The sequence below is a fragment of the Syngnathus floridae genome, chromosome 2, assembly GCF_059516105.1.
Source record: "Syngnathus floridae isolate MCC-2025c chromosome 2, RoL_Sflo_1.0, whole genome shotgun sequence".
NCBI classification, from domain to species: Eukaryota; Metazoa; Chordata; class Actinopteri; order Syngnathiformes; family Syngnathidae; genus Syngnathus; species Syngnathus floridae.
The window spans coordinates 7,825,217-7,852,114 of NC_142414.1; the positions used below are offsets into that span (position 1 = coordinate 7,825,217).

Here is a 26,898-nt window from a genome sequence, read left to right on the forward strand (position 1 = left end):
GGAGAAAAAAAAAAGTCAACATGCCAAAAAATATTTTAACTTTCTGAGTACCCTTAAGAAATGCAAGTAGTCCCTCCCAGTTAAGCTCCTAAAACATTTTACTTGATATTATATATTTTATTAATTCTCAGCCTCCTTTATCCCAGTAAACAAAGGGAAAAAAATAAAAATAGTGTAATGTAAAGATGACAGAGAAATTATTTGCGCATGTTTCTAATAGACATAAAAACACAGAAAAGAATGTAGATGTTGGACATCATTTATTTGGATTAGTTAGAAAACATAAATAAAAGCAAAAGTTGTTTGTGTTACAATGTACAGAGGGCAAATCACTAGCAACATACTTTGTATTTTCAGGATTTCCCAAATGTGTTTGTTCATCATTGGTTCGCAGGCATAACACAGGGCGAGTCCCTCAGAACACGGATGAGAAACAGCCTTTTGATTTATTAGGATCACAATATTACAAGGAAACATCTCCATTTCAAAATACAAAAATAATATGTATTTTTCTCTCGTTCTTTTTTTTAAGATTTCGGTAACACACAACCAGCTCAACATCATACAATGTGATAATCAAGCTTATGGTCAACAAGTTAGTATCAGACGTGACAGCAATGGATCAGGAAAATCACTGGTCAATTCTAAATGATTCCAAAGTAACCCGACTATTTGATTTTCTGAATGTTCATTACCTCAGATGCAAAAGACAAAGTCCGGAAACACTGCAAATATGTTTCATCCTACATGAGCTGCTAAACCAGTTGAGTGAAATGTATCCACTTGCATATTGTTGCACAGAGTACGTCTGTATGTCTTTCATAATTTAACCTTTGGCAGTGTGTAGTCAGCACATGAAATGCTCACAGATTATCTTGTGACAGTTGGCGGTCAAGTGCAATGATTACTTTGACGCCCCCTAGTCAGTTGAGTAATTTTAGACGGGTTCGTTTGAACGTATGATTTAATGCGGGTCAAACAAAACAACACGACTTACACACTGAAAAATGCAAAAGGCAAAATGTGCTAATGGGCTGTCACTTGTTGAGTGCAAGCTCTTTCCACTGCTTCCTCAACTGGCGCTTCAGTGTCTTGCTCAAGGACACTTGGACATGGTCACAATGGCCGAGAATCGAACTCCCTACCACTGAGCCATGCCCTCTAATCCGAACGAGTTGTTGGGGGTCACTAAAACTCGGCAGTTGCTTCACTCTATGCACCACAATATTTGATATGTGGAAGGAAAAGTTTCTGCTGTGGGTTTGCTTGCTGTGGTTGTTGGTGCGCTGGGGTGGCCAATTTTTGACAATTCACAATTTAGCAGCCACTTTATGTCACAAAATGTTGGCGGTATAATTTCCGGATGAAATTAAAAGCTTGTCACGCATTAGCTGCCATTTGTTGGTCACTTGTGATTTTCTGTTTTTGACATTCCATCAGCACTTGACTGAATGTGATGAAATGCTACCCGGTAAACGGTAGATTGAAATTAGAGCTTGGACTGGCACCTAAAATGACTTTGTTGGAAAATTTATAGCGCCAAAAATATGGAAATTTATTCTATTCACAGATTGGCGCTGGGTTGACTGAGCCACAGAGCAGAAATTTGTCATCATTGCTTTTTCGGTAAATGTGAGCCATTCATCGTGAAACTAAGTAGCAAACTGTTATTTATTTTTTATGGTCCGCCGAAGTAGTTTGTGCTGTAAGCCAACCCCTTTGAAAATTTTACGTATACAAAAATATTTGATGACCTAGACATGACAATACATACATGCTGATCAATTCCCATGATCAGGACTAATTGCACTTTTAAAATTGATAGTCCGTTCACCGCAAGCATTAACAAGTGGAAACAAAACATCTCCGGCATAGGTGCGATGGTGGACAGGTAAAAGTTTTTTCGGAGATATGTTGCAAATTCTCTGCCGCGCGATGAACTCAAACGCACGCAGGAGAGAAACGAGAATATCGTATCCCGCGGTGGTGCGTTCAATGTCGCCTTCTGTCTGTACATGCGAGAGCCGTTCATATCTCACATTCATGTCCCATTGCGCAGTTACTAAGACTGGATTTACAATGTGGGTCGGAGTGTTTCCGAATTTAAGCCAAAATTTGATTTTTGGGCAGCAACGACACACCGGTGGGTCAACATGTTAGCAGAATACTTGTTAGCATCCTTCAACATCAAATAATCTAGAAGCCCTTTATTTGGAAGCCGAATGAGTAGAATGAGTTTCAAGTGTTTGGGGATCATATTTCAGCGTAGATATACAGTTTAAAGTGTTCATATGGACAAGATTTTTAATCCTTTTTTTGATTTGTGACAGGTCCCCGTCATCTGCGACAATGTAAATCCAGCCTAATAGTCCAAATGGATCCGTGCTACTTCCCACTTCAACTCAATTACAGCTTTTCTGGCACCTTTTTTTTTTTTTTTTAAATAATCACACCAACCTTGGTTTTATTTCAGTTCCAGAGGAGGCGTGGAGGCCGGGGCTGTCAGTGGGGTGATTCTTTTTGGCACTGGAAGGTACAGCAGCGTTCAGACAGGAGGAGCAGTTGGTTGAAGATGAGGAGGAACAAGTGCAAAATGCCCCCCCGCCAGCAACGCCGCTGTCTGTAGAGGGCGCGTCACCAGGTGGCGCAGATGGGACCGAGGCGGCGCGGGAAGGCAGCTGAGATTGGTTTTGATGCAGCCGGACGTCGGGCGGCGTCTGGACGTGCTGATAGCTCATCTGCTGCTGGAGGTGTGCTACTTGGGCCGTGTGCGATTGAGGCTGGGACGCGCCAGAGATGGACAGGTCAGCTCCGCCAGTGTTCCGGGCAGGGGCAGGCAAGCCGGTAGCCGCCGGGGGCGCCTGCGGGTTCAGTGGGACCGACGGAAACCAATCTGCTAGAGGAGCCACCTGTGCGAGAAGGAGTGCAACAACTGGCCTTATAGGTTGCTTGTGCCAAACCAAGCACATCTTCTCATTTAATCTGTGATATTTACTTTGAAAATGTTGCCTCTGCTGCATTTATCAATCACTTTCTCAATGTTTCATCCCTCCACCAGGGGGCGCATCCAGGCGACTAAAACATCTAAATGGGGGCACTGATTGTGTTACCTCAGGTGTCTGGGTCCAGCCTCCCAACTCCTGCACCTGCCGAATGTGCTTGATCTGATTGAGAGACGGCTTGGGCGTGTTCTGGCCCACCGTCTCCTTTGTCCAATTGTCAAGCAACTTGTGCAATTCCAGCGTGAAGGTGCTCTTCTTGGCAGGACTTTGATCTGAAGCATGTAGATAATCAGCTGGCTCCGACTCGCCTTTCAACACGTCACCTTGTTGTGTACTCACTGCTCTGGTGTCGTACCTCTTTTGGCAGGCAGCGAGGGCCGATGCTCTGAGCTGCGATGAGAAGGCCCTCCGCTTTGTTCCGTACCCGAAAAACCGCTCGACTGCTGGAGTCCTGGACAAGAAGTGAGGAAAATCAAGACACGGCGAAAACCAAGCTGCGACGATTTGCGTACCGGCGTGTGTGACTCCGTTGTTATCCATGTGAGAGTGAGGTCGGGGTCGCAGTTTGATTTTAGCCGGCCTGGGTCGACGAGGGGAGAGGAGGGGCGGCGCTGCGGGAAGGGCGGGGCTTCGAGACAAGCAAGCTGGAAGACTTTGCCTTTGGTCTTTTTGGGAGCGAAGCTGTCTGTACAGTTCTTGCAGCTCTTGGTTCTGCTGGGCCTGAAGCGACACCACTTCTTTGATGTGCCTGAAGGTTCCAAACACAGTAATAAGAGTCGATATTCAAAAAGAATATATTTGATTACTGGTGAAATACAGTATGAATGAATATAAAAGACCCGTTCTGACTTACTTCTCCCTCAGCTTGTGCAGTTCTCTTCTCAGATCTTCATCCTCCAACTCACTCCCGTCGTCGTCATCCTCGCTGCTATCGACGGGGGAGTGGCTATGCCCGTGCCCTCGAGAATGGTGACCTGCGGCCGGCGTCCTCCGACTCTCATCTTTCTCGCCCTCCTTCACCCGAGATCTCCTCCTCTCCCTGAGCTGGACAGGAGACACCGGGGAGCTGTCCGTCTGGCCCGAGTCATCCCGCGTCTCGGCCTTTGTCACCGAGAAGCGGCCCACTTTTCTGTCGGCGCTGCCACGCCTTGAGGACGCCTTCCTGGGCGGGGGGGACGGAGGAACCGGGATCACCTGTTGATGAGGGAAACATCAGCCTCGTCTTCCTTGTCCAAGCAAATGAAAGTCAAATCCATACATGGAATCGTCCTTTGCGCATCTGAGTCGGTGGTGCCACCTCCTTCGCCTCTTGGAGCGACAGAGCGCCGGACCCTCCGTCGGACAACGAGACTGGGGTGAAAACCAAAAGGGACAACAAGGAGCAAGAGGCGCACAGAGACGTAAATATGCGGACAGACGAGAGATGACATACAAACATAGAACACAGACATACATTTGTGTTAAAAATCCACTCACAAAGTCACACTTTTGTAACGTACACAGTATGGGCTGCATGCACTTTTGTGAAAGGTGTATCAAAAAAATTATGCAATGTCAGTAAAATGAGCAATGTGCATGCAAGTGAGGAGCTGGTGGTTAAAAGCATAATTTCAATGCAAACAGAAAATAAAACTGATTTTTTTTAATGCTCTCCAACGCTTGTTAGGTTAGTTAGGAGAGCGCTGTGATAGGTCTTCTATGGCAGTGATTGCAAACTCTAGTGGCCAAAAGCGGTATTGCAAGCGGTACATGAAATTGGAAATGGAAAATAATTAACATTTTTGAAAATAAAATTGGTTTATTATTTAGTTATTTCCCAGCTAAATTTGTAAATCATTTACCCATCCAAATGGTGTCAAATGTAGCGGAGATTCCCAAAATAGCAAATAAATTGCCTGTATAGGTCTAGCCTACCTTCGGTGCAAAATAAAATAATATTCAAACAAAGCAGTGGTCCCCGAGTTGCGTCCTGGTGGTCCCTTGGACAAAACCAATTGAAAACCCCTGTTCAAAATCCTAGATGTCATCAACTCTTCTTCGTGTGTGCTTCCATGTTTGTATTAGACTGCCCCTAGAGGCCAAGGCGTGCACAGCAGAAGGAGAAGCACAATATTGAATTGAAGTGAGGCAAAAAAAAGTTCAATTCTCTTCAAGAGGTATTTCAAGGCACCACTGTACTCCCATGACATCAATTACTACTTTCCTATTAGGGCTTTGGCGCCATGTTGTGGCATCTAATCGCAGTCATAGAAAGAACAAAATCATGTGAATCGGTGAATTTGTGAATAATGGAACGTGAGTTAGCAGGGGGTTCGCTGCAATGCAAGTCACATAATATTCAAACATGGGGTTATTAATCTATGCAAACATTTAACATCACTTTCTCAAGGTTAAGGAAATTAATTCTGTTAATACTAGTACTACATATTAGACTTCCATTTACAAGCATTCACTCACTCACTCACTCACTCACTCACTCACTCACTCACTCACTCACTCACTCACTCACTCACTCACTCGAATCCCTGAAAGCACGCTACCTTGCTGGACTCTGGGCTTCTTGAACAAGCTGGCGGAATGGCGCAATTTGCATGCCCAGTTTTTGAATTTGCGAGTCCAGGATTTCTTGCTAGAAACAGGATTTCTGATACTAGGACATGTCAGGTTTAGGCCAAAATATCCACCTCCTGCATTATGCTGCTGCGTTCCGTGCCGGAGGGGGATCTGCTGGCGGTGGGGCCGCAAGGCTTCTCCAGTGATGCTGTTGTCAGAATGTGGGGCCAAAGCCTGAAACAGGTGGGGGACAAATAAAAACGCTGCATGGGCCGGAAACATTTGAAAAAGAAACACAAACAGGAAACAAAGGACGTGGCTCTGACTACATAATGGACTTTCTCCCCCTGGGGGTCTTAACTGCAGAAGATATCAAATCCCCATTTAATTTGCATTTAAGATGGACCACACACTATTAGAGAGGAGGCCACTAATTGAGGAAATTGCAAATCCTGATTCACTCACTAGGATAGTCGGTTCTCCTGCTACAGGAGGACGCTGTGGCCCAGCAGGCTCATCCTGTTTGACAGGGAGGAAAGATGCTGGGGGAATGGAAGTGGAAGGCTCTATCAGGCCTTTCTCTGTTGACTGAAGAACTTCGGAGGAGTCTCCCTCAACTCCTGCACAGTTTTCCGGGTCAGGAGTGGTGGTGGAGCTGGAGGAGGAGGTGGTGGTGGAGGAGGACGAGGAGCGGAGAGATGAAGGAGGCGCGAAGGACGACGGCTGCGGCTCCGATGACTCATCTCCACCCGCAGATGTGGAGGCCGCCGACGTTGACGTCAGCGAGGACGCTGCCCCGCCGGCCGCCGCGCCGCCGCTGTGCTCCTGATACAACAAGTTCCTCAGCTTTTCATCCAGCGTCTTCATACGATTGTCCCCGAATTCGATTTTCGGGGGACCTTCGCTGTCCGACTCGGCCACCGAGGATGGCTGCGCGGGGGACGGGCTGAGCGTGAGAGAGAGCGGCAGATAGGTGGCGTCTCCGGCTCCCAAACGAAGCGGCGGCAAAGACGCCGCCGCCGCCGCCTCGTCCGTCAAGCTCATCTCTCCCGTCGACACCTCCGACTCGGACTGCTGGAGAGAAGACTGGGTGGGGAAAGGGTGTTGTCGGGGAGGTGTGCGGGCGGTTGTGGCCGTGTCCCCTCGCTCTGGGTTTTCGATGTGGGTGGCCTGGGCCACATGGCTAGAAAGCAACTGTTGCTGCTGTGTGTTTAGATGTTGCTGGTCTGTGAGGGGCTGACTTGGAGGCAGAACTTGCTGGAGCTGACACTCTTGCAGCGTACTGGAATTCTGCTCTTGGTGGACTTCCTGCGTCTGCTGCACTTGTTGACGTTGAACCTGTTGCTCAAGCTGCAACTGAGTCTGAAGCATCTGCTCCACGTCAGCCGTGCTGACAGTGAGATCAGCCTGAACGTCGGCGGACGCGGGAGGCATGACCAGAGCGGCGGCGGCGGGAACGGAGGTCGGGTCGGCTGCCGTGGAATTGGCCGGCGCACCGAGCCTTTGGTCGGCGGAGGTTGCGCTGAAGCCACCTGAAATAGTCGGAGAGGTGCTTTCAGGTGCGGCGGCGTGCCAAGTGGATGCAATCGTGGTCGACGGCGCTGAGACGGGAGAAGACACGCTACTGGAGGACTCCAGAATCTGGGCGCTTTCGTTTTCTACAGAACAAGGAGAAACCAGTAAGTTGTTTGCGGCGCGGAGAACTTGACAAAACACAAAAGCGATCCATCGCAAACGAGGCTTGAGCTCACCCTGGTCCGTTTTTTGGGGGGGGAGTGTTTTTGCTTCTCCGGTAGGAGGTGTGGTGGCAGCCCCCTGGCTCGACAGAGAGTCTCTGTGGCGAATGGTCTGGTTGATAAAGAAACGCCAGCGTCCCACCGGAGACGAGTGCGGCACCGAGTCGGCTGAGGAATCACACGCAAAGATTCCGGCCGTCACGGGTTTTGCCGCATTGCGAAACTCGAAACTTTGAAACCTACACGTAGAGCCGGCGCTGGGCGTGCTGACTTGTAAGCGCTCGGTGGACCCGGTCTAGTCGAGGAAACACGTAAAGAAAGCATCATCGGGAAGTGGATCATGGAATTGAACATGCAAATGAACGTACGAGTGAATGCCTTTGAAGTATCTCCTGCGCTTTTGCCACGATGGCTCTGAGCTCTTCGACAAACTTCTCCTTTTCCACATCCAGTACAAAGACTTCCTCCACCTGCAAAAAAAATTTTAAAAAATTGGCAAGTGGTGGCTTTCACCTCCGAAAGATTTTTTTTTTTTTTACCATGTAATCCGCAATGTCCTCCGGAGCATCTCCTTCCATATCAAATTTAAAGGTCACCATTTTGTTACTATGGGTCTCCAACTGGCACTCCACCATATTGTCCCCACTGCCCGACACCTAAAGAAGCAGGAGAAACAAAAAAAAAAATCCCATCACGCATTCTTGGCCGTGGAAATTATTGCTTGGGCGCGTTGTCACCTGAAGCATACTCAGCTGAAATTGATGTGGAAACTTCTCGGGTTTTAGCGAAGACGCTCTCCTCTGGCCTTTTGCTTTTTCTAATTTGCCATTGGCCAAGAGTAAAAGAGCTTCTTCTCCGTTTGCTGGCAGACACCTGCGGGCGGCACAGTTTTTTTTTTGTGTACTTGAGCCGAGGTAGACATTGCATGGACAAAATTTCATTTTGCTGTGATCACTACGAGTTGTGTTTGATTTTAAAACAAACGATGGTGATGATGAGCACACTGCGAGACAATCAGACGTACCCGGTTGAGGAAGGGCGTTCTGTATTTGACAGGGGCGGACAATCCTGAGGAAAACATGATTGACATCAGAAATAGAAACACAAAAAAAGCACAGGAAAAGAAGGCACGCAGACAAAGTCAACAATGAATGTGAGCCAAGTGTCAACATAAACACACACACACACAACTAGTGCACTTTTTAGAATGGTTAAGGGAGAGGCTGTAATTTTTTTTTTTTTTTAACTCTCTCACTCATCCCAAAAGCAAAATCACTCATGTCCACTGCATCCATTCCGCCGGTACCTGAGAAACGCCCAGCGGGGAAATGTCAGAATCTTGCGGCGAGGCTTGGGGCAGTTTGGGGGCAGGGCAATTAAGCAAGTCTAGAGCAGCGGCAGCGGCGAGAAAGTCGCCTTGCCCCGGTGGCGACACCTGGGCTGCCGGAGGAAACGGCGGCTCTGGCGCAGCAGGAGCAGGATGAGAGCATGGTAGTGACGACGGGGGAGGTGAGGGGTGAGAGGGGCTCAGGGCTGCGGGGAAGACGGAGCGGAGAACAAGAGGCGCTTGGGCGGGCGGCAACTGCGATGGAATGCACGTCTGGTTCGGCGCCTTCTGAGGGGAAGCCACCTCGCCCGCCGTTCCGCTCGTGCCCAATGAATGATGGGAATGATGATCGGCCACACGTGCCGGCGGCTCGACCTCATCCCCGCAAACCTGACCGAGCGGACAGGGCTGGGGCGGAGGCGGGACGGGCTCGACCGGCAATTGGGCTTGACAAAGCGTCTGGGAGACGGGCTGAATTAGGGCGGGGTTTGCGGGACTTCCTCCTGGTTGCTGCTGGGCCAGGACCACCGGGATATTGACCGCAGTGGCAACGACGCGCGAAGGGTCCAGCAGAGGATTGAGACCGGCGACCTGCTGATAGCGCAGCACCGGCCGCTGTGTAAAATTGATCACATCGCGCGGGAACGTCGAGTAGTTGCCCGACTGAGTGGTCAACAGGTTCGCCGGAAGGTGACTTTGGGCCGGGAGAAGCGTCTGGCTTGGAGTTTGCTGCGCCAGCTCTGGCATTTGAGGTTCACGCGGGATCTGAGCAGGAATTGTCGTCGCTGGAAGCGGGGCGGCGGTCTGGCTTTGAAGGCCCACGACATGAACGTCAGCGTTCTGGCTGTGCGTCGGTCGGGACTGAGCAGGATGCAGAGGCTGAGCCGACATTTGGTTGGTGGTGGAAGTCGTCGGTTCGGGATAAGCGCCGACAAGATTCTGGGTTTGGATGACGATTTGCGCCTGCCCTTGGGAAGTGACGAGCACAGGAACAACGCGGGAGTCTATCAGCATTTGAGCTGCTTGCGTGGTCGGCGGGCTCCTGTAATGGAGCGCAACGTGGCTCGGGTTCGGGCCGGGAACTTGCTGGCAAAGCGCCTGAGCCGGGACGGCGCCCGACGTCTCGGGAGGCCGCACGGCTACGGCCGGCGAAACGACACCGGCGAGCTGCCGAATGACCTCGGGGCCGAGCGGAAGTCTGAGCGGGACCCGGGTGGAATACGCTCCCGGCTGCATCAGCAGTGCGGCTTGTTGCCCCGGAAACTGAGCGCTGCTTAGTTGAGGGGCGCATGCCTGAAGCATTTCACATTGTTGCTGCTCAATGCAACTTTGAAGAGGAACAACGGGCTCTTCTTGTTTTTCCGTCTGCTTGAATTGAACGGCGGCAGCTTGGTGCTCTTGCTGCTCCTGAAGCTGTTGCAGTCTGGCCGTTTGATGTTGCTGAGGCACCACCTCGTGTGGTTGTTGCAAAAGACCTTGTTGCTGCTGCTGCTGGAAGACGAGCTGCTGTTGCAAGAGAGCTGCCGGTTCTTCTCGTTGCCTCGGCTGGGGCTGCTGAGGCACGGCTTGCTCTTGCTGGATTCTGGTCTGGGGATTTTCCATCTGTTGATTCAACGGTTGCCCTAAATGGTGATGCGAAAGCGCTTGCTGCGGCACGACTTGATGCTGCTGTTGAATAATAGCTTGTTGTCGATCCAATAAGAGCTGCTGTTGCTCCAGTTGAGCTTGCTGCTGATCAAGAGGGATCAAAGTTTGATGTTGGTCCAGCCTTAAAACTTGCTGCTGTGATTGAACGGTGATCCGCTCATTGACCGGTTGACAATGTTGCCCCGACAGTTCCGTGGCCGGGGGAAGGCTCGGCCGTACGCAGATGGGCTGCTGAGGCTCGCTTTGAAGGCTCTGTTGAAGGCCCGACGTCTGGCCGCCGAGACCGAGCTGCGTTGGAAGGACAGCTTGCGTTGGCGGCTGCTGAATAATGTCAGCGAGCTGGGCGGCGGGAGGGGCCTCGGGCCGGGGTTGCTGAGCGAGGGGAACAATAGTCACCACCAGATCACCCGGTGGCATGGATGAAGGGAGAACTTGCGGGGAAATAGGGGGGACGTAGGACTGTGAGGGGGCCAGCGGCGCTTGGGGGGCGGCGGGTTGAAATGCATCTGATGGGAATGTTTGCGACTGCGCAAGGATGATTCGTGTTGAAAGAAGGGGAGAGGGAGGGGGGGAGGGAGGGAGGGGGGAGAAAGTAGTAAACATTAGGTAAGAATAAGCTTTGCCATCACAATTAATATTTGATTTGACAGGATTTCCCACATTTTTTTCCCACAATGGAGGAAGCTCATTTGAGACACTTTTGGAGAAGCCCAATTCAAGACTATAAAAATCAATTCCATCATTTGAGCAGTGTGATGGTCTCGATATTCCACTGGAGATATGGGGGAAACCCTGGTAGCACACAGCGTTAGAGGATTTTCAAAATGATTTGTGCGTGGGTAAATATTCATCAAGAGAAAGAGGGAGAAGGTGGTGCGTTCAGGTACACTAGCATAGCCTTGTTTGCTTGTCAGTTGAAGCAACTAACAATTGAATTAAAAACTGAAAAAAAAATTATAACCAAAAAAATAGATAAAATAATAAAAATAGATAATAATAATAATAATAAAAAATAGTAAAATAATAAAAAAATAATAAAATAAGACAATCACCACAAAATAAACCAACTCCTTACAAATAATATAAAATATGATTTAAAAAATGAGAAAAAAGTTTGAATGTCATAATTTAAAAAAACATCAAGCATAAGAATGTGTTAAAAAAATAACTTGAATGTTGCTACTTCAATATTATTCAGACATACTGCACTCCCTTCAACATGCTTAAGTCTCAAGAAAAAGTCCCTTAAAAAAAAAAAAAAAAAAGACAGTGCAGGCCTACTAAACTTATGACACAGGAGGCCAGACAAGAAGCAATACGATGTGACAAGGACAACGACCGGGGAAGGACAAGCCTGACAAGAGCAGGCGTAAACGAAACCTGACAAGTAGACAAAACACAAACAAGAGACACGGGGAACCACAAAAGCAAAAACGACGCCAAAGTCTAAAAATACAGATGATGACAGAATCACGAAGATGAGGCCGGCACGGCGTGAACCCTGAATGACACTAGAGTGGCGTCTGCCGACCGACCGCGTGTACGAGCAACTCCCAACCGATGACGTTCCTTTCACCTGAAAATACAGCTGAGGTCTACTTGGCGATACCTGCTGAACCACGGCGGCGGGCCGGAGAAAGTTCTGAGCGACGGGCGGGCCGACGCTGGTCAAACTGACGCTCTGGCCAAGCGGCACGCTTGGAAGACCCTCACCCACCGGGAGCCTCGGAGGAGCGGCCAGCGCCGCAGTACACTACACAACAAACAAACGATCGCATCGTAAACAAAAAAAAGAGAAATAAACGCTGTATATTTGTACATGCATGTTACTTTAAGAGGCGGGGCCTAATCTGTGAGGGGGCGGGCAATCCAAATTAAGAAAAACAGCCTTCGGAGGACGCAGCTTGTGAATTTGGGTACGGGCACATACGTAATCCAAATCATCTTTCCCCATTGAAATGAATGGAAATGCGATTAATCCGGGCGTACATCGTAATGGACATAAAGTGGCGTCACGTACGATTGTGGCCAAATCGCATACAGATGTGGAGATGGGCTGGGAGAGCGCGAGCGAGTCCCCCGGCTGAGAGAGTGACTGGCTCTGCCCGCTAGCACACGAGTCGCAGGTGGTTGCCGCCAGACTTTGCCCTAACAAAAAGAAGAATGAAAAGAAATCGAGCATGCTCCATCATCAAGTGCCTCATGGTTTTGACTTTACCTGGCAGGCACACCCTTGCCCCTTGGACAACATGCTGGTCCACTTCAGGCAGGTTGTCAGACTCCTGTCCTCCTCCAGTTGCTCCGCCCCCTTGTAGTGATGCGCTGGATTGATGGGAGACGGTGGCGGACGTGAGAACGGAGTCGCGTCTTTCTTCCCATCCCTGCTGTTGCTTCTGCTGCTGGAGCAGCTGTTGCTGCTGGAGCAGCTGTTGCTGCCGTCGCTCCCGAGACTTCTTGATCAGATTGACCCGGTCCCGGATGGATTTGCCTACCACCTTGGCATCGCTCTCGTGGAAGAAGCCCGACTTGACCTGTGTGACAAGACGCATAATTAATCTTGAAGAGCGCCAGAAATAATCTGAGATTCTTCTCTTCTATAAAGTCGGACCCTGAAGCCCTGAAAGTAAAACCGCTGCCTCCTTTTGTTGTTTTTAATAAAAGTAGCTCGTGTATGACAAGGATATCCGCCAGAAGTAACAGGAAGCAGACTCACTTTCCCTTTTTTTTTTTGGTCTGTGTTATTGGAAATTTTCATCTCATGACATTTTGGAGCTCATCCAGCAGTCATGTGACTGAGCACGAGTTGTTTCTGTTCAGCTGCACGATGCTGACACGGCACCTTTTGACTTTGGCAAGGTGCTACTTATTGTTTCGTGATAGGAGCAGCTGAGAACCGAGCGAAGCCGCGGTCTGCTACGTCAGCGACTGGAGAAAGTCTGGGCGGATTACGGCTATGAAATAAATCCGATAAATTAGACTCAGATGTGAAAGTTGACCGAATGGAAGTCGGCTTTGATTGTGTTGCGGCGGCGCGTCTCACCATCTCCAGAGCCACTTCCTCAGCGCTGTCGTTCTCCAGGTCGTAGCTAAACTCGATGGCTTCGTTATCTTTGTGCTTGCCCTTCAGTTTCTTGGGCTCGTCGACCCAAATCCGTAGAGCCAAACAGTCCTGGGTGCCGGTGTCTTCCTCTGCCAGCTCCACGCGGACCCCCGTGTCTTCACCGAAGAAGGCGTGGTTGGAAAGGTCTCGGATGGACAGCCTGAAAGCGTGGGAAGGTTAAAAGTGTGTGTGTGGGGGGGGTGACCTTTCTGCGTGAGACTAAAAGAAAAACTGCTCACCTCTGACTTTTATTCTGACGAATGCAACCTTCGATAATCTCTTTGATCTCTGGGTCGTTGACTTTCTCAAAGCTGGCCGGTTTGATACCCTGCGGAAAATCACGAAGGAAAGCGTCATTCGATGGCAGAGGGCTCGACTCGACTCCCGTCCTCGTTTGCTCGGGACTCACGCTTGTCACTTTGCGATAAATCTGGGCGGCATTTTGGCACTCGGAGTAGGGATATTCGGAAGTGGCCATCTCCAGCATGCACATTCCAAAGGCGTAGACGTCCACAGACTCGTCGTAATGCTCCTCGTACATCTCGGGAGCCATGAACTCGGGGGTTCCTGTTGAGGGCACATTGAACATTTATGGACCCAAACGTGTGCCGATGAAGCAAACCCGCAAAAATTCCTCTCAAAATGGCGCCTTCTTCTGAAGAAACCTACCTATGACGCTTTTGGCAAAAGAAGTCCTCATGAGGGTTGCGAGTCCCAGGTCGCCTATTTTGACCGAACCGGTGGGGCCCGTGATGAAGATGTTGTCACATTTGAGATCCCTGTGCACGATGGGAGGGGTCCTGGTGTGAAGGAAATGAAGGCCCTTCAGGATTTGCCGACACCAGCTCCGCAGCACCTTGGGCTTCATCACCTTGAAACGCTTCAGGTACCTGCACAAGGAGATAAACGTTGAAGGATGGGTTTGGGTGGATTGATGGATGGCCGCACTCACGTTTTGAGCGTCCCCGAGGTCATGAGCTCGGTGACGAGGACGATGCACTTCTTTCCACGGAGCGCCGACTCCCACGAGTCGTAGAAGCGCACAATGTTGGGATGCTGGAGCCCCTTCAACATTTCCGCCTCTTCCTTGAAGCGCTGCTGCTCTGCCTTGGTCAGCTTGCGGTCCTGAGAGGAGAGCAACAAACGAGGTGATGAGGAGCACACTTCATGGGATGTGCCACCTCGGATTCTCCTTCACAGGATGGCGTTACGTTTTGGGAAAGGATGGAAGGAAACGGGGTTCGACAATTCAACACATGCTCAAATTGATTAGATTAGATTAGATTAAAAAGATTAAAAAGTCTACACACCTCTTATTTGAATAGCAGGTTTTGGCGATATACAAAAATGAGATCAACTTTTCATACCATAAATGTGACCTATAATTGGAACAAAAAAAGTAAAATAAAAACTGATATGTTGTCATGTTATAAAATAACTTGAATTGATTGCAAATTAATCAATCACACCCTGGACTTGTTGCTAGCCGAACTTCTCCATTTCAGCTTGGTGTTCTCTGTAATCAGTGACAAAGCATTTTTTTTTTTTTATAGGCCCTTTTCAATGTCATACTATGTTTTATTTTATTTTCTAATTTTTTTAATTTATTTATTTTGGGGGTACACAAAAGTCCAAAAATAATAATTTAATATTTACAGTCAATGACTACAATAAAATCATAAACTAGTCAATCCCCAAAAATAAATCCCGCATAACTTTTATCGCTCCCGATGGCACACGTTTGCTGATCTCGAAATCTTTTACAAGAAGTGAGCGATGGCCATGCGCTGATATGGGAGGCCTCTAGATGCCAGCAGCCGCACATGCAGCATTTCACCTGAAGCTTGGAGCTCCGCACACCGGCATGGCTGACGTGAGAGGACGTGGCAGCCATCAAAGTCACTTGGCAAAATTTTGGTCCTCAAATGTCTTTCCTGGGAAGGCGACCCATTCACCCCCCCTTTTTGTCCCTTCATATATCAAATGCAAGTCAGGGAACAGTATTCATGACTATGAGCAGGCACTCATGAATCTTTTAACACAAAAGCATCAAACAGTGCTGTCAAAGCATTTGAAAGGTTGCAGGAAATCCCAAGCAACACCTGCACATGTGCTGCCCTATTTTTAGACGCGTCACCAGCAACTGTTGTTGACTTTTTCCACAAGTACAGAATTCAAAGAATCCAAAGAATTTCAGCTCCTTCCTCTCGTCCTCAAATCACAGACGTTTGTGTCGTCTCGTGATAATGATTTTCTTACTCTTGTCTTGAAGAAAATCTAATATGCAAGAGGAGGATGGACAGCGGGCCGCGCTAAAAATAGACGTCATGGTAATGGAGCCCTTTAAAGACGTCATCGGAAAAGACCCCTTCAAAGTTTGTAAACAATGTGACATCATTTATGGGGCGTGGCTTGAGTGGTCAGCCAATCACAACAGGGACAGAAGACAAGGATGGAGCAGGCCATTATTCATTTGAATATTTCATGCCATTATTCATTTAAATATTTCATGTTGTTTTAGATACTCTTTTTTTCAGTCCAAACCTTTTGCCTATTTTTTGCTTTTACTGTTTTGGTAGCTTTTTTACTTCTGTTCCGGTGCCTTCTGTGACATCACGAAAGGCTCTTCACACAAGCCAATCGATTCTGTCATATCTTTCGTTTTGTATTTATATATTGGGAGTCTATGGGCACATTTCTTCCTTGCATGGGATGTCCTTTTGCGGCAGTGGTGCCACAGACCTCCTCTCCCTCTCCTCTCCTCTCCTCTCTAAGTAGCATCAACAGAAAGCTGGGCTGCTCTTTGTCGAACTATTTTGGCTAAGAATAAGTCCCGGCTCATCGTCACTGTCGGCCTCAGCAACACGCTTGTGTAAACATGGCTGACTGCGCTCAAATACATCAAGACCGCCCCCCCCCCACCCAGATCACGTTTTAATGATTTTGCCAGCACGCCTGTTTGGGTGCTCCACGGCACTCGGAGCATGATGGCGGCTGTCAGGGGGCTCAACGAGAGCGTTGGATTGCCACCTCAGCATCTATTGCCGTCGCTCTTGCCGGAGCCATCTTTGAGTCAGCGCGGTTCACACAAAGTTCAATTCTGGCTCGACAGAAAACCTCCCGCACGCATATTCGACCGTGCCGCTCTCAAATGAAATCCATTATTGTACTTTGGAAGGGCTTTCTCGTTAATGGCCGACCTTTAAATTTTGGACAGATGAGGTCAGAGGTCGGCGCTACCACACTTGGCATTTCGATCACGTCGGGGTTTACTTGTATCTTCCATGTTTACATTGATGGAGAATTAGTAACCTGATCAGAAAAACAAGGTCAGCTCACACAAGCGGAGCTTTATTGGCTTCTTATGACATCGCTCCAATTATGGCGCATTTGATTGGGTAATGTGCAAGTAAGCATCCGGCGTTGGGCATTCGGAGGTGGCGGGCGCTTGGGATTAGATTACTGTAAGCCACAACGGCTCTGGGTAACAAGATAGATAGGCTGGAAAAGGGCTGGCCCACATGTCAGATTAGAACGGCAGGCCACTAGGCCAAGTTCAACGACAAAGTGAGTTGGAATGGCAACCTTGAGCGTACGGACCGAGTTTGTTCAACCGACCTGTCGCTAAATCGGGATGCTTTGCTTTTTTTTTTTTCCCAAAACAATTGATTCGCAGTGTCAGACCAACATAATCAGCTCTTAGTTGCCAGTTGAGTGCTGTTCAGTTACAGCAGGAGTGGATCATTGAGTAGCGACGGAATGGCCCGTGCCCGAGGCTCAGATTGTCGGGTTCAACTCCAGTGGCTTTGCGTTTGATTTCTAAATTCAGACGCTCATCAATAGCGTGACCGGATGACCTCGGCTGGCTGATCAAGAGCAAACGTTGTCCACCCCTGTATGGCTCGGAATCTCTCCCTGCTTCTTCTTCATGAAATGAGTTTTTCAAAAACCCCAAATAGTTTATGTTGTAAACAAGAGGCCTTTTGAGAAGCTTCTTGTGGAGGCATTGTTTTTTTGAGAGCACGAGGTTGCAGATTACGCCATGACAAAACTAATCCGCGTACTTAAAGGCCTTAAAGGGAGCGAGTGTACCGTTTGAGCTATGTTGAGCTGCTCCGTTCTGGGACAACTGGGTTGAACCAGTCTGCTTTCTGCTGCCGCTGGCGCTGGCACTGGCATGCTGTCTGTGCAGGGTTTTTGTTACAGTCTGACAGGTCGCTCGCCCGACCGCCCGCTCTAATGGATCCCCCCCGCAACGGCACGCTCACTCACACGGACACAAATTATGGATCGAAATGTTGGGGGGGGTCACACGGTAGACAGAGAGCCGAGCATACGTTTTGGTGAAAAAAAAAGTTTGGATGTTATCATCATGAGCCAGCAGCGGACCTCAGCATCAATTGGTTGACTGTAAACTAAACCCATTTTTACTTTTATCAGACTAGAAGTCAGTCCAGAGTAAAAAGTTGCCTCTATTCTTCCCTGCCTGTGGAATTTCCCGAAAAGTAACACCGTAAGAGCCACGGCGTCGGCAGCGTGAGTTTTCATTTCCCGCTTTTTCACGCTGGGCTTGGACAACTAATCCCCCCCGGCTTCCCCGGATAGAGGAAGATAAGCGAGGTGCTCCCACCACAAAAAAAAAAAAGAGCATCCACTTGCGACCGATCTTCTTCAGGCCTTATGTCTTAATCCTTTGTTTGTTGTTCCCGTCGCTCGCTGTGAGTCAATTATAAATCGGATGTAATCAATGTGACTCGCCCAAGCGCTCGTTCAAATACAGTGATCCCTCGCTACTTTGCGTTTCGTTTATCGCGGCTTCACTACATCGCGGATTTTTTGTCCAAATTAAAAAACAATTTAAAAGTCAAAATAAAACTTCTAAATTGAGGAAACATGTGTCTAACCTTTAGGACAATGCAGTATTGCTCCAAATGTTCATTTACATTCCTTTAGAAGTCCGTTTTCGTGTGTTAGCACGATCGTGAATTAGCATCTTTCCGCTAACTCGTTAGCCTGCCCAGTACTTCTTGTTGGTGACCGTACTTGGCGGATTTCATTTATCCCGGGTAGTTTTTGGAACCAATTATCCGCGATAAACGAGGGATTATTGTATGCTAATGAGGAGTAAGGTCAGGTGACAAGAGTGTTTCCGGCAATGGCGCCGGACCAGACGGTACCGAGCCTGGCTGCGGAGCGCACATGTGAGCTTTGAGTTTCATCTCTGCATGTGGTGACTTGGTATTAGCCGGGCAGCTGCTTTCTTGGAGGGATGCTGTGCTAATCCTCCATTTGGTTCATCATGCTCACACTCCGTCTCGCGGCTTTTTTCCCCCCACGTGCCTCTTGTCACTGTTGCGTCGTTTTTCTCGCACTCTCTGTGTGTTTTCCCTTTTCATTTTGTTGGCAAAGTGTGCCTTGGCAAAAGCTTTGTAAGCGTGAGAAGCTAGCGTAGCACTTTGCGGCTTCACTCACTGCTCGTCCTTGTCAAATGGCACCAACAATCAGAAATCCATTAACGGTAGCAACACGGTGTCTGCTTGTCGACCCGGCTAAAGACCGAAGCGACCTGAAGCCAAACAAACAAAGCCAGCAGTCAAACGAGCGGCCGTGCAACAATACAGCTTTCTATTCTCCTCCGCAAGAATGTCTCCCACCGCTCACGTCGAGTCCACGTTACAATGTTCTCCAGAACGCCTCGGCTTTCATTTCCATTTCCTCCTTCGTGACAGCAAAGACGTCGCGTGCTCAAAGTGCTCCATATGTTCGTCAACAACAATGTGTCTTCTGTAACAACCATGAACAACTTGGAAAAGACCCTTGAGGAACAGGGCAACTCGTAACAGCTTCAGATGGAACTAATCATTCGACTAATTATGATCCGGAAAAAGTTCAATCTCATTTTAAAACTCATTTTACACCATTACCCTAATAAATAAATGACTGATCTGATTCTTTTCTTTAAATGTGGCAAAAGTGCTCTTGTGATGATGATGACATTCCCTAACTTCCATAACAACTCAGAAACAGAGATCCTCCCATCTTCCAGCATTATGTGAAGAGTGAAGATGAACTCAGGGTACAGCACAAAAATACAAATTTGTGGTGTGAGGGGAAAAGAAGCAAAATCACGATACCTGAAGCTCACACCAAGCCACCTCCACCCAGGTCTCGGTGTCCAAGCCTTTGTAGACGGTCTTGAAAGCTCCTCTGCCTAGTTCAATGTCAAATTTGAGGAACCTGCCTCCGGGAGAGGTGGCCACGGCTTTCATCTCGGCCTCCTCCTCCAGCTCACGTTCCCTCTCTTTGCCCTTTTGGCTGGGCGAAGAAGGAGCGCCGCCTTTGCCGGGCTCCTGCTCACCGGGGCGGGACGGATCCTGGCGCAGGGCGGTGCAGGACACGGCTCCTTGCTGCTGGACGCCGCTGAAGACGGGATCGAAGGAGTGCAGGTCCAGGTTGGGCGCGCTGCGAGGAGCTTCCAGGAGACCCGCTTGCTCGTCCTCCTCACAAATCTCCACGCTCTTCCTGAAAAAGCGCTTCTCCCTCCTCTGACATTTCTGCCCTGTGTCAACTGGCAAGGTGGGCGTGGAGGAGGACATTTCGGGTGTGACCGAGGCCACCGCGCCTTCCTGACCAGCTCCTTCATGCTCTTCTGTCGTCCTTCTCCACCCCTGAGACGGGAGGACGGCGGCTGGGCTGCTGCCAGATGTGTCCCTCCGCGTGCGCTCGAGGTCCTCCTCCTTGTGTCCATCAGGTTTCTCCGTCGAGTCCTCTGTGCCTGTGGGCTCTCCTGGATCGGTAGCCATGGAGACCTTCTTTGCAGCGTTTCTCCTCGGCCTGTCTCTCGCTGGGCTTTTTTTTCCTATGTTCAAACTCGTGACCTTTTGGTTCCTCTCTGTTTTGACATTTCTTCAAGGAGCGTGGTTTATGTCCTCTGCGGCATCCTCAGCCACCAATAAGTGCTTCTCGAGCGGCGTACTTTCACAAGCCCGCCGGAAGGAAGGAAGGAATGGAATCTCGGAGCCAACGTCATCAACGAAAGCCTGCAAGAAAGACAAAACAGACGTGTCAGAGGCTGCTGAGAAGAACCGAACGTTCTCATGTGCTTGCCGTACTTTTCAAAGCGATACGAGCGAGGCCCGCTTCAATTCCACTGGATCATTACCTTCGATTGAACGGCTTAAACTAAACGGTAGAGTGAGCTTGTATTTTTTTTCAACTGCTGTATAATCTTCACCGAATTGAGAATCGGAAAACGATAAACGATAGTAGCACGGCCTCAATTTTAATTGGCTTCATTATGGCCGGCCGCGACGGGACCGAGTACAAACGAGAAGCGAAGGTTATTTTACGCCAGCATACTGGAAGACCACGCCGAGGAAGACGTCAAAAACAAACTAAAACGGGAGGAAAGTCGCGAAAGAAAAGTGATTGATTGGCGATGCTGATGCAATTTTAAAATCTACCAAATGTATTTTCTGTGAAGGTCGACTTCAGGTACTCCATACAAAACGGGCTTGCGCTTAGTAAAGCCGATCCTGGTCATGAAATATGGATGATCAACTATGGACTTGTTCGGTGTGAATATTTCATGCGCAACGGGACTGACAAAGCAGAGTGAAAGGTATAACGCTGGTGTGATTATATGGAGCGTCCGAATTGCCTCTGAAAGCTTCAGGAGGAAATAAATATGAAGGATTTACGGCGCTGTTGTCGAGTTCATCTCGTGGACGCCATTTTTATGACTTATTATTTAATAATACGAAGCGACATAAATGCACAAGCAACCAGTGTCATCATTTTCTGTTAAAAACAACAATCAGGTCTTTAAACTTGGAAAGGAGGAGGACAGCTAGCTTCAGCTGTAAGGGAGTCTCGTCTCAGGTTGCGGCACTTCGAAGTTCTGCAACGCAATCCGCAAGGAATGTTAGCATGAGCCGCTCTCGATTTGCAGACGGGCAAAGCCGAGAGCATTTCTTAGAATTAAAGAGCAAAGCGTCACTCACGCGTGTCGCGACTCGCTGTCAGTCAAATTGCCAACACGCTCGGCTTGGAGACTTCCCGCATTCCGACATCTCGGGGAAAACTAGAATGAGCTTGAAACAGCCGCCAAAAAATAACAACATAAACCGCGAAGACTTTTGTCAAACAATTGCGTGACTGGAGGCACTGCTGCAAGGGAAATCCAGAATTTCATTTCTTTATGTACAATTAGTCGGGTCTTTAGCGTACTTATCCACCAAGTGTGAAAATGCTCAACGGGATTGATCTTTTGTGGGCTGGCCGTCTGCCGAAATGCACAAGGTCTTTTGAATCATGCCAAATGATGACATAAGGTTCATTTGGATAATAGCGTCAGCCACGCTGAGTACTGGGGTGCAGTTGAAGCATTGGCTAATTTCAACGAGGTGACAAAGAAAAAAAAAGTGATTTCAAATTGGTACGTTCCTTTGTGTACAAGTGATCCCTCGCTACTTCGCGTTCCTTTTATCGCGGCTTCACTACATCGCGGGTTTTTTTTCCAAATAAAAAACATTTAAAAGTCAAAATAAAACTTCTAAATTAAGGAAAAATGTGTCTAACCTTTAGAATAATGTAGTATTGCTCCAAATGTTCGTTCACGTTCCTTTAGAAGTCCGTTTTCGCGTGTTAGCACGATTGCGAATTAGCATCTTTCCGCTAACTCGTTAGCCTGCCCAGTACTTCTTGTTGTTTCGCGGATGTCACTTATCGCGGGTAGTTTTTGGAACCAATTATCCGCGATAAACGAGGGATTACTGTATTCTGACCAAAATGTCAATAGAGTCTAGTATTCAATGTTTGCAAAATGTCAGAGATGGTTAATAAAGACACCTGGCAGCAAAAATTGCTAACACTCATTTATCTCATCATACAATAATAAAAAAAAAGAGGAAATTGGAGATGAAAATTGTGTAAGACGCAATGCGAAGGCGCTGACGGACGACGTGGGAACGATTCCGGTTGAACAACAAATGATGAGAGAAGCAAATTGCCTTGGAGGCAAGAGCTTATTTGTCTATGTCCCCGGGGGAAGGAGGTGCCGTGAAATACACATTCCGGACCGACAGAGTTATCACAGCGCGCAAACCAGTTGAACGCATCACTGCCTCGCAGTCACACACACGCAAACACACATGCGCGTGCGCACAGTCGCCAGTCTATACACATCGTAAACACACAGGCAAGCTAAAACAAACATTGCGCTTCCCTTTCCTCTACGTGAGCATCTAAATTTACATTTTAATTTAGATTTGTTTGAAATTGCCCCACCTAAAATGATTCTCAACAATAAAATACAGTTTATACATTCAAGAATTCAAAACTGCTAATTGCTCCTCTCGTAATTTCAACAAGTGGCAAGTCTGCTTTTCAAAGAAAAACAAAAAGAAAAACTGATTTTAGGCCCCAGGGTTTGATGACAAAATTCTGTTTTGACAGCAGAATGTTTTCAGTTTCCATCACACAGGACGTCACATGACGTCACACCAAAGCTACGTCACGATCCTTGTGTGTTCACTGACGCTAATGCTGCATTCAAGGAAAGTCAGAGATTTCCAACTAGGTAAAATGCACCTGAACTCCCCTTTGAACAGAGATTGCAAAATTGGGGAAAAAAAAAAAACACCAACGGACTACAGAGTGATGTCATTCAACAATGGCGTCAATGAAAAACCCTAATTTGAGGTCGGAATTGGGAAAGTCCCAGTGTGATAAACCTAAAACCTCCCACCTTCCTCGAAGGCAGCAAAAGCAAAGGTTGCAAATGTAGTCACATTCTGTCCTTCTACATGTTAAAAAAAAGACTGGAAATACTGATTTAACTCCTTTGTTTAAGTAAAAGTACAAAATGAGACTCCAGATGTGAAATGTACTAAAGTCTGAGATTAAAAATAGGTTTTTATTCTTTCCTGGGTAAGGTGTCAACTGCTACGTTAGCTTCTTATATTAACCACTGGTTAGTTAGCATTAGCTCGTCAGGTGATCAAAAGGTAGAATACTTCATCAGTGTGTTAACATTTTATATTTCAAATTTCATTTTTTAAAAAAACATTTATCCTCCTTTGTCAATGAAGAGATTTCTTGTTGTTCTTAACTGGTCATAAAATTCAACTGATCGACATCGGGGTGGTCAAACTTTAGTGGTCAAGGTCACCCTTTGATTTTTAAAATGGGCAGGAGGGGAATTCATAAATGATCCTAAAAATAGTTACATGACTGTCAAATAAATAGTCTTTGATTCTTAATTTGGGTGTATTATAATCAATGCTACAGCGTTATACCAATTGCACGTTTGCACATTTGATTCCTGAATCCAAACTGTTGCAGGAAAAGCGAGCGAGCAGACAAAAGAAGAGCCAGGGGACTGTTTGGGTGTGTGGTGGGGGGGGCAAGCCGGGTAGAGTGGGGTGGCACTGGATAAAAAGTGGCCAGGGGGACAGGAAGGGATTGTCATTGGACAGCAGAGTTGGAAACTGGGGAGATGGAGTGCGAGAGGGAGGGAGGGAGGGCAAGGGGCTTTCGGAGAGGGGTGGGAAAAATGCATGTGTGAATAAGAACAAGAGAGAGATCAAGAGGGGGAGGGGGCACAGACAAAAGAGGGCTGGAAGGATTTGCTCTGATCAAATATGTGCTCCAGTTGAACGAAAGCCGCAACTCTTGCCCAATGTCTGCGCCCACCGAGCTGGCGACGCGTGCTGACCACAGCAGAGGAGCAGGGCAGGTGACCCCAAAAATTAGATCAATTACACATATAACAAAATGCCAATGTCCATTTCATTCAGAACTTCTACTGTTTTTGATTTTTCCTTCTCAAAAGTGACCCGTCGCAAAATGGCAGGTTGACGTGATTTGAAAAATGGAGACCAAAATAAATCATTTCAAAATTTTGACTGCAGGTTTAAAGTGCCTCTCCTTTAAAAAAAAAAAAAATTCAAGCCTTCTCGCCGGCTATTCCTGGATATCCCTCTAAAACTGATGAAAAAAGACAAGAGGAAAATGGCTCAGGGAGGTTGCCAAGAGGTCGACAGCAACGCTGAAGGAGCTGCAGGAATTTCTGGCTGTCTAACTAGGGTTACATATGTTTGTGAAATTGCTGCCATTATCGCAATTCCCTAATTATGTTTGCCAGGACTGAGCGATGGTAAGTAATAGATATCGTCAGAGTCGTGATCGAAAAAAAATGATGAGTAACTAATGCCAGCTAATGCAACGACATTTCACAGCATTATTAATGCAGCACTTGAACATATCCGGCCGGCACACTCAGCATTATTCCCACAGATCCAGGCTCGCTGAAGCCTCACGAGACCTGGTACGAAGAAAGGACCGCTCCTCAAGTCCAAATGGACAAAATAAAACAAGTCAAGGACCAGGAGTGACAATCTTGCCAGCTCACGAGCGACTTGAGCACACATTGTCGTGCAAATGCAACAGGTCGACATCTCTCGAAAACATCCAAGTAGCCTGCAGAACATTCAAACAGCGGATTGTTCTTCTTGCATTAGCAAAGCCGAGACTGGCAACACAAGGACTTTTGTGCAATCCAGGTCAGGCATGGGCGAGTTCGGTGTAGGTAGAACACACTGCCGGCCGACACTAACAACTAGCTATGTGTTATCTAATCCCGCCTTTTGTTCCTTCACCGCCTTCGGCCGTCAGAATCATCCTGTGACAAAGTCCAGGTGAGAAAGCCAGAACATCTCTTTAATGAGACGGTTGAATCCAAATTACATGCTATTTATTTGGCGAGCAGCTCTTTTTTTCTTTTTCCTACGCCTGTTCAAGGCCGGCTGCAACTTTATGGATGACTGAGCCGGTGAAGATCAGAGTTGACTGGAGTGGCTCGGCAGCTGTCGGCCTTTTTTAGTCAAGGGAGCACCCGCTCGCCCGTGCCGTTGAAACCAGATGCGATACTCACACATCGATACTGGAGGAAACGGAGGGGAAAAACAAGCATGTACGTATCTTGGGAACATCCCTTCAAGACAAACACAATGAAAGCACGTTATTTATAGGCTGCAGCATGTAGAACACGGGTCACCAACATGGTCCCTGCAGGGACCAGGTCACCCCTAATGACCATGTGAGTCACCCCCTGGCCTGTTCTAAGAATAACTCATTGTGGGACATTGTGATTTCCGAGGAATATACCTTTCATTTCCTTCTTAGCTAATTTGAAAATGTAAACACCTGCAGAGATTTACAATTTTTTTTCTTCATATTGATCTTTTTCCTACCTTGATAATATTTTATTCGTGATGAGTTTCTTCATTAGTTTTCGTATCAAAGTGGCTTCGTTTGCAAAAGGTTGATGACCCCTGATGTCCACCATAATGATGCCTGTTATGCTGCTGATGATGCTGGGTGACCTGTCTGATTTCCCAGGCCAGGCTCAAGTCAGCATGAATGTACCAAATCAACTCAGACATACTATAAAATATATATATGATGCTATTTTACATGCAGGAGCCGCTTGATTTTACATAACACACTCGTAAATCAATAGGCTCAATCCAAATACTGTTAAGCAGCCAGAAGTGAGACATGGTCATGTGCCTCAATTAAAGGGGGGGAACATTCCGACATCATTTTAACAACACAATTCAATGAATAAACTTCACTCACCCGAATGCAACATCGTGTCTGTCAGCTCCTGCGATGGATTTCTTCCAAGAAAAAAATAAAAAATAGGACACCAAGCCAATTCAGCACAAATAAACGCTAACGTTGCTGCTTGCAATTTACGCTAAAAATAATATTGGGGAAATCACGTTTAAAAAAAGCGATGTAAATAAAAAAATAAAGTCCGACTGTTGTCTATTTGGACTGGAAAGGCTTGAAAATGCCCCAGAAAAGCCGCCGAGGTGTCTGTGGAGCTCCGCCGCCGGTGACATAGGACGCTCCGGCTTTCCTCCGCAGGTACTCCGGTTGTCTGCCGCCGGTGCTCGGCTTCTTCCCGCGCCTCACACGATGCCCCTCGCCGCCGCCGTCGCCGCCTGACGACTGTCCCCGTCCACTGCTCGCGAGCGGCCATTCACCACTTGGCTAGCAGGCCAAACCAGAATGTTTGTCACTTGACTGCATGGCATATTCTTCTTAGTGACAGTCACCGTCCCACAAGTCCACTGCGGCGGGCCTGGACGTGGCGGATTCTCAAGTGAGCGCTGCTGTTTGCCCGTGTACACTTGCCTCTGGGTTCATCATCATCTTCCTCATCATCACTACCATCATCTTCATCAGCCAAGCGCCACACGTTTGTGACCAATCATCGGTCGTGTTGCGTCCACGTGATCACCTTTTCAGTCAGTTTTTTTCAAGCTTGCACAGTACTTGTAACAGATATTTTAATTCAAGCGCAAGGCCAAATCACAGAAAATACATGACCGCTAAATAAATCCCCAAAAGCCTTTATGCGAGGACAGAACAAAGCTAATCGCGATGTTTAGTTTTCGTTCCATGGTTTTAGAAAGAATTTATGAATTAAAACAGGTTGTACAGTACAGTATTTTAAAAACT

At 47.7% G+C, this 26,898-nt stretch overlaps 1 protein-coding gene across 5 annotated transcripts; it reads right to left on the reverse strand.

The window, feature by feature from the left end:
• Positions 1-243: 243 nt before the first annotated feature.
• Positions 244-26,613, reverse strand: wnk3 (WNK lysine deficient protein kinase 3). 5 transcript variants are annotated; one of them, XM_088369744.1, is made up of 25 exons: positions 26,008-26,612; positions 19,500-20,405; positions 14,318-14,490; positions 14,035-14,255; positions 13,775-13,932; positions 13,605-13,693; positions 13,306-13,525; positions 12,484-12,796; positions 12,286-12,413; positions 11,842-12,018; positions 8,598-10,790; positions 8,316-8,359; positions 8,029-8,164; positions 7,831-7,947; positions 7,660-7,761; positions 7,535-7,586; positions 7,307-7,459; positions 6,021-7,213; positions 5,543-5,789; positions 4,261-4,352; positions 3,856-4,196; positions 3,515-3,750; positions 3,358-3,453; positions 3,111-3,274; positions 244-2,909 (listed from the first exon to the last, which is right to left on the reverse strand). In XM_088369744.1, exons 2-25 carry the CDS (start codon positions 20,166-20,168, stop codon positions 2,448-2,450), a joined length of 7,776 nt encoding a protein of 2,591 aa, XP_088225870.1. In that variant the 5' UTR covers positions 20,169-20,405; positions 26,008-26,612; the 3' UTR covers positions 244-2,447. The 5 variants fall into 5 exon arrangements, with proteins under 5 accessions (XP_088225870.1, XP_088225868.1, XP_088225869.1 ...); XM_088369742.1 differs by having other exon boundaries at positions 13,605-13,932; positions 26,008-26,613; XM_088369743.1 differs by having other exon boundaries at positions 11,875-12,018; positions 13,605-13,932.
• Between the last annotated feature and the right edge of the window lie 285 nt (positions 26,614-26,898).

Bases quoted from the DNA above. Each gene is read 5' to 3' on its own strand.
- wnk3 (XM_088369742.1), bottom strand. From the start codon at position 20,168: ATGGCTACCGATCCAGGAGAGCCCACAGGCACAGAGGACTCGACGGAG. The intron at 7,214-7,306 runs GTGAGCTCAAGC...CTTGTTCTGTAG, and splicing joins CCCCCAAAAAACGGACCAGG to AAAACGAAAGCGCCCAGATT. The intron at 3,751-3,855 runs GTAAGTCAGAAC...TGGAACCTTCAG, and splicing joins CTGCACAAGCTGAGGGAGAA to GCACATCAAAGAAGTGGTGT.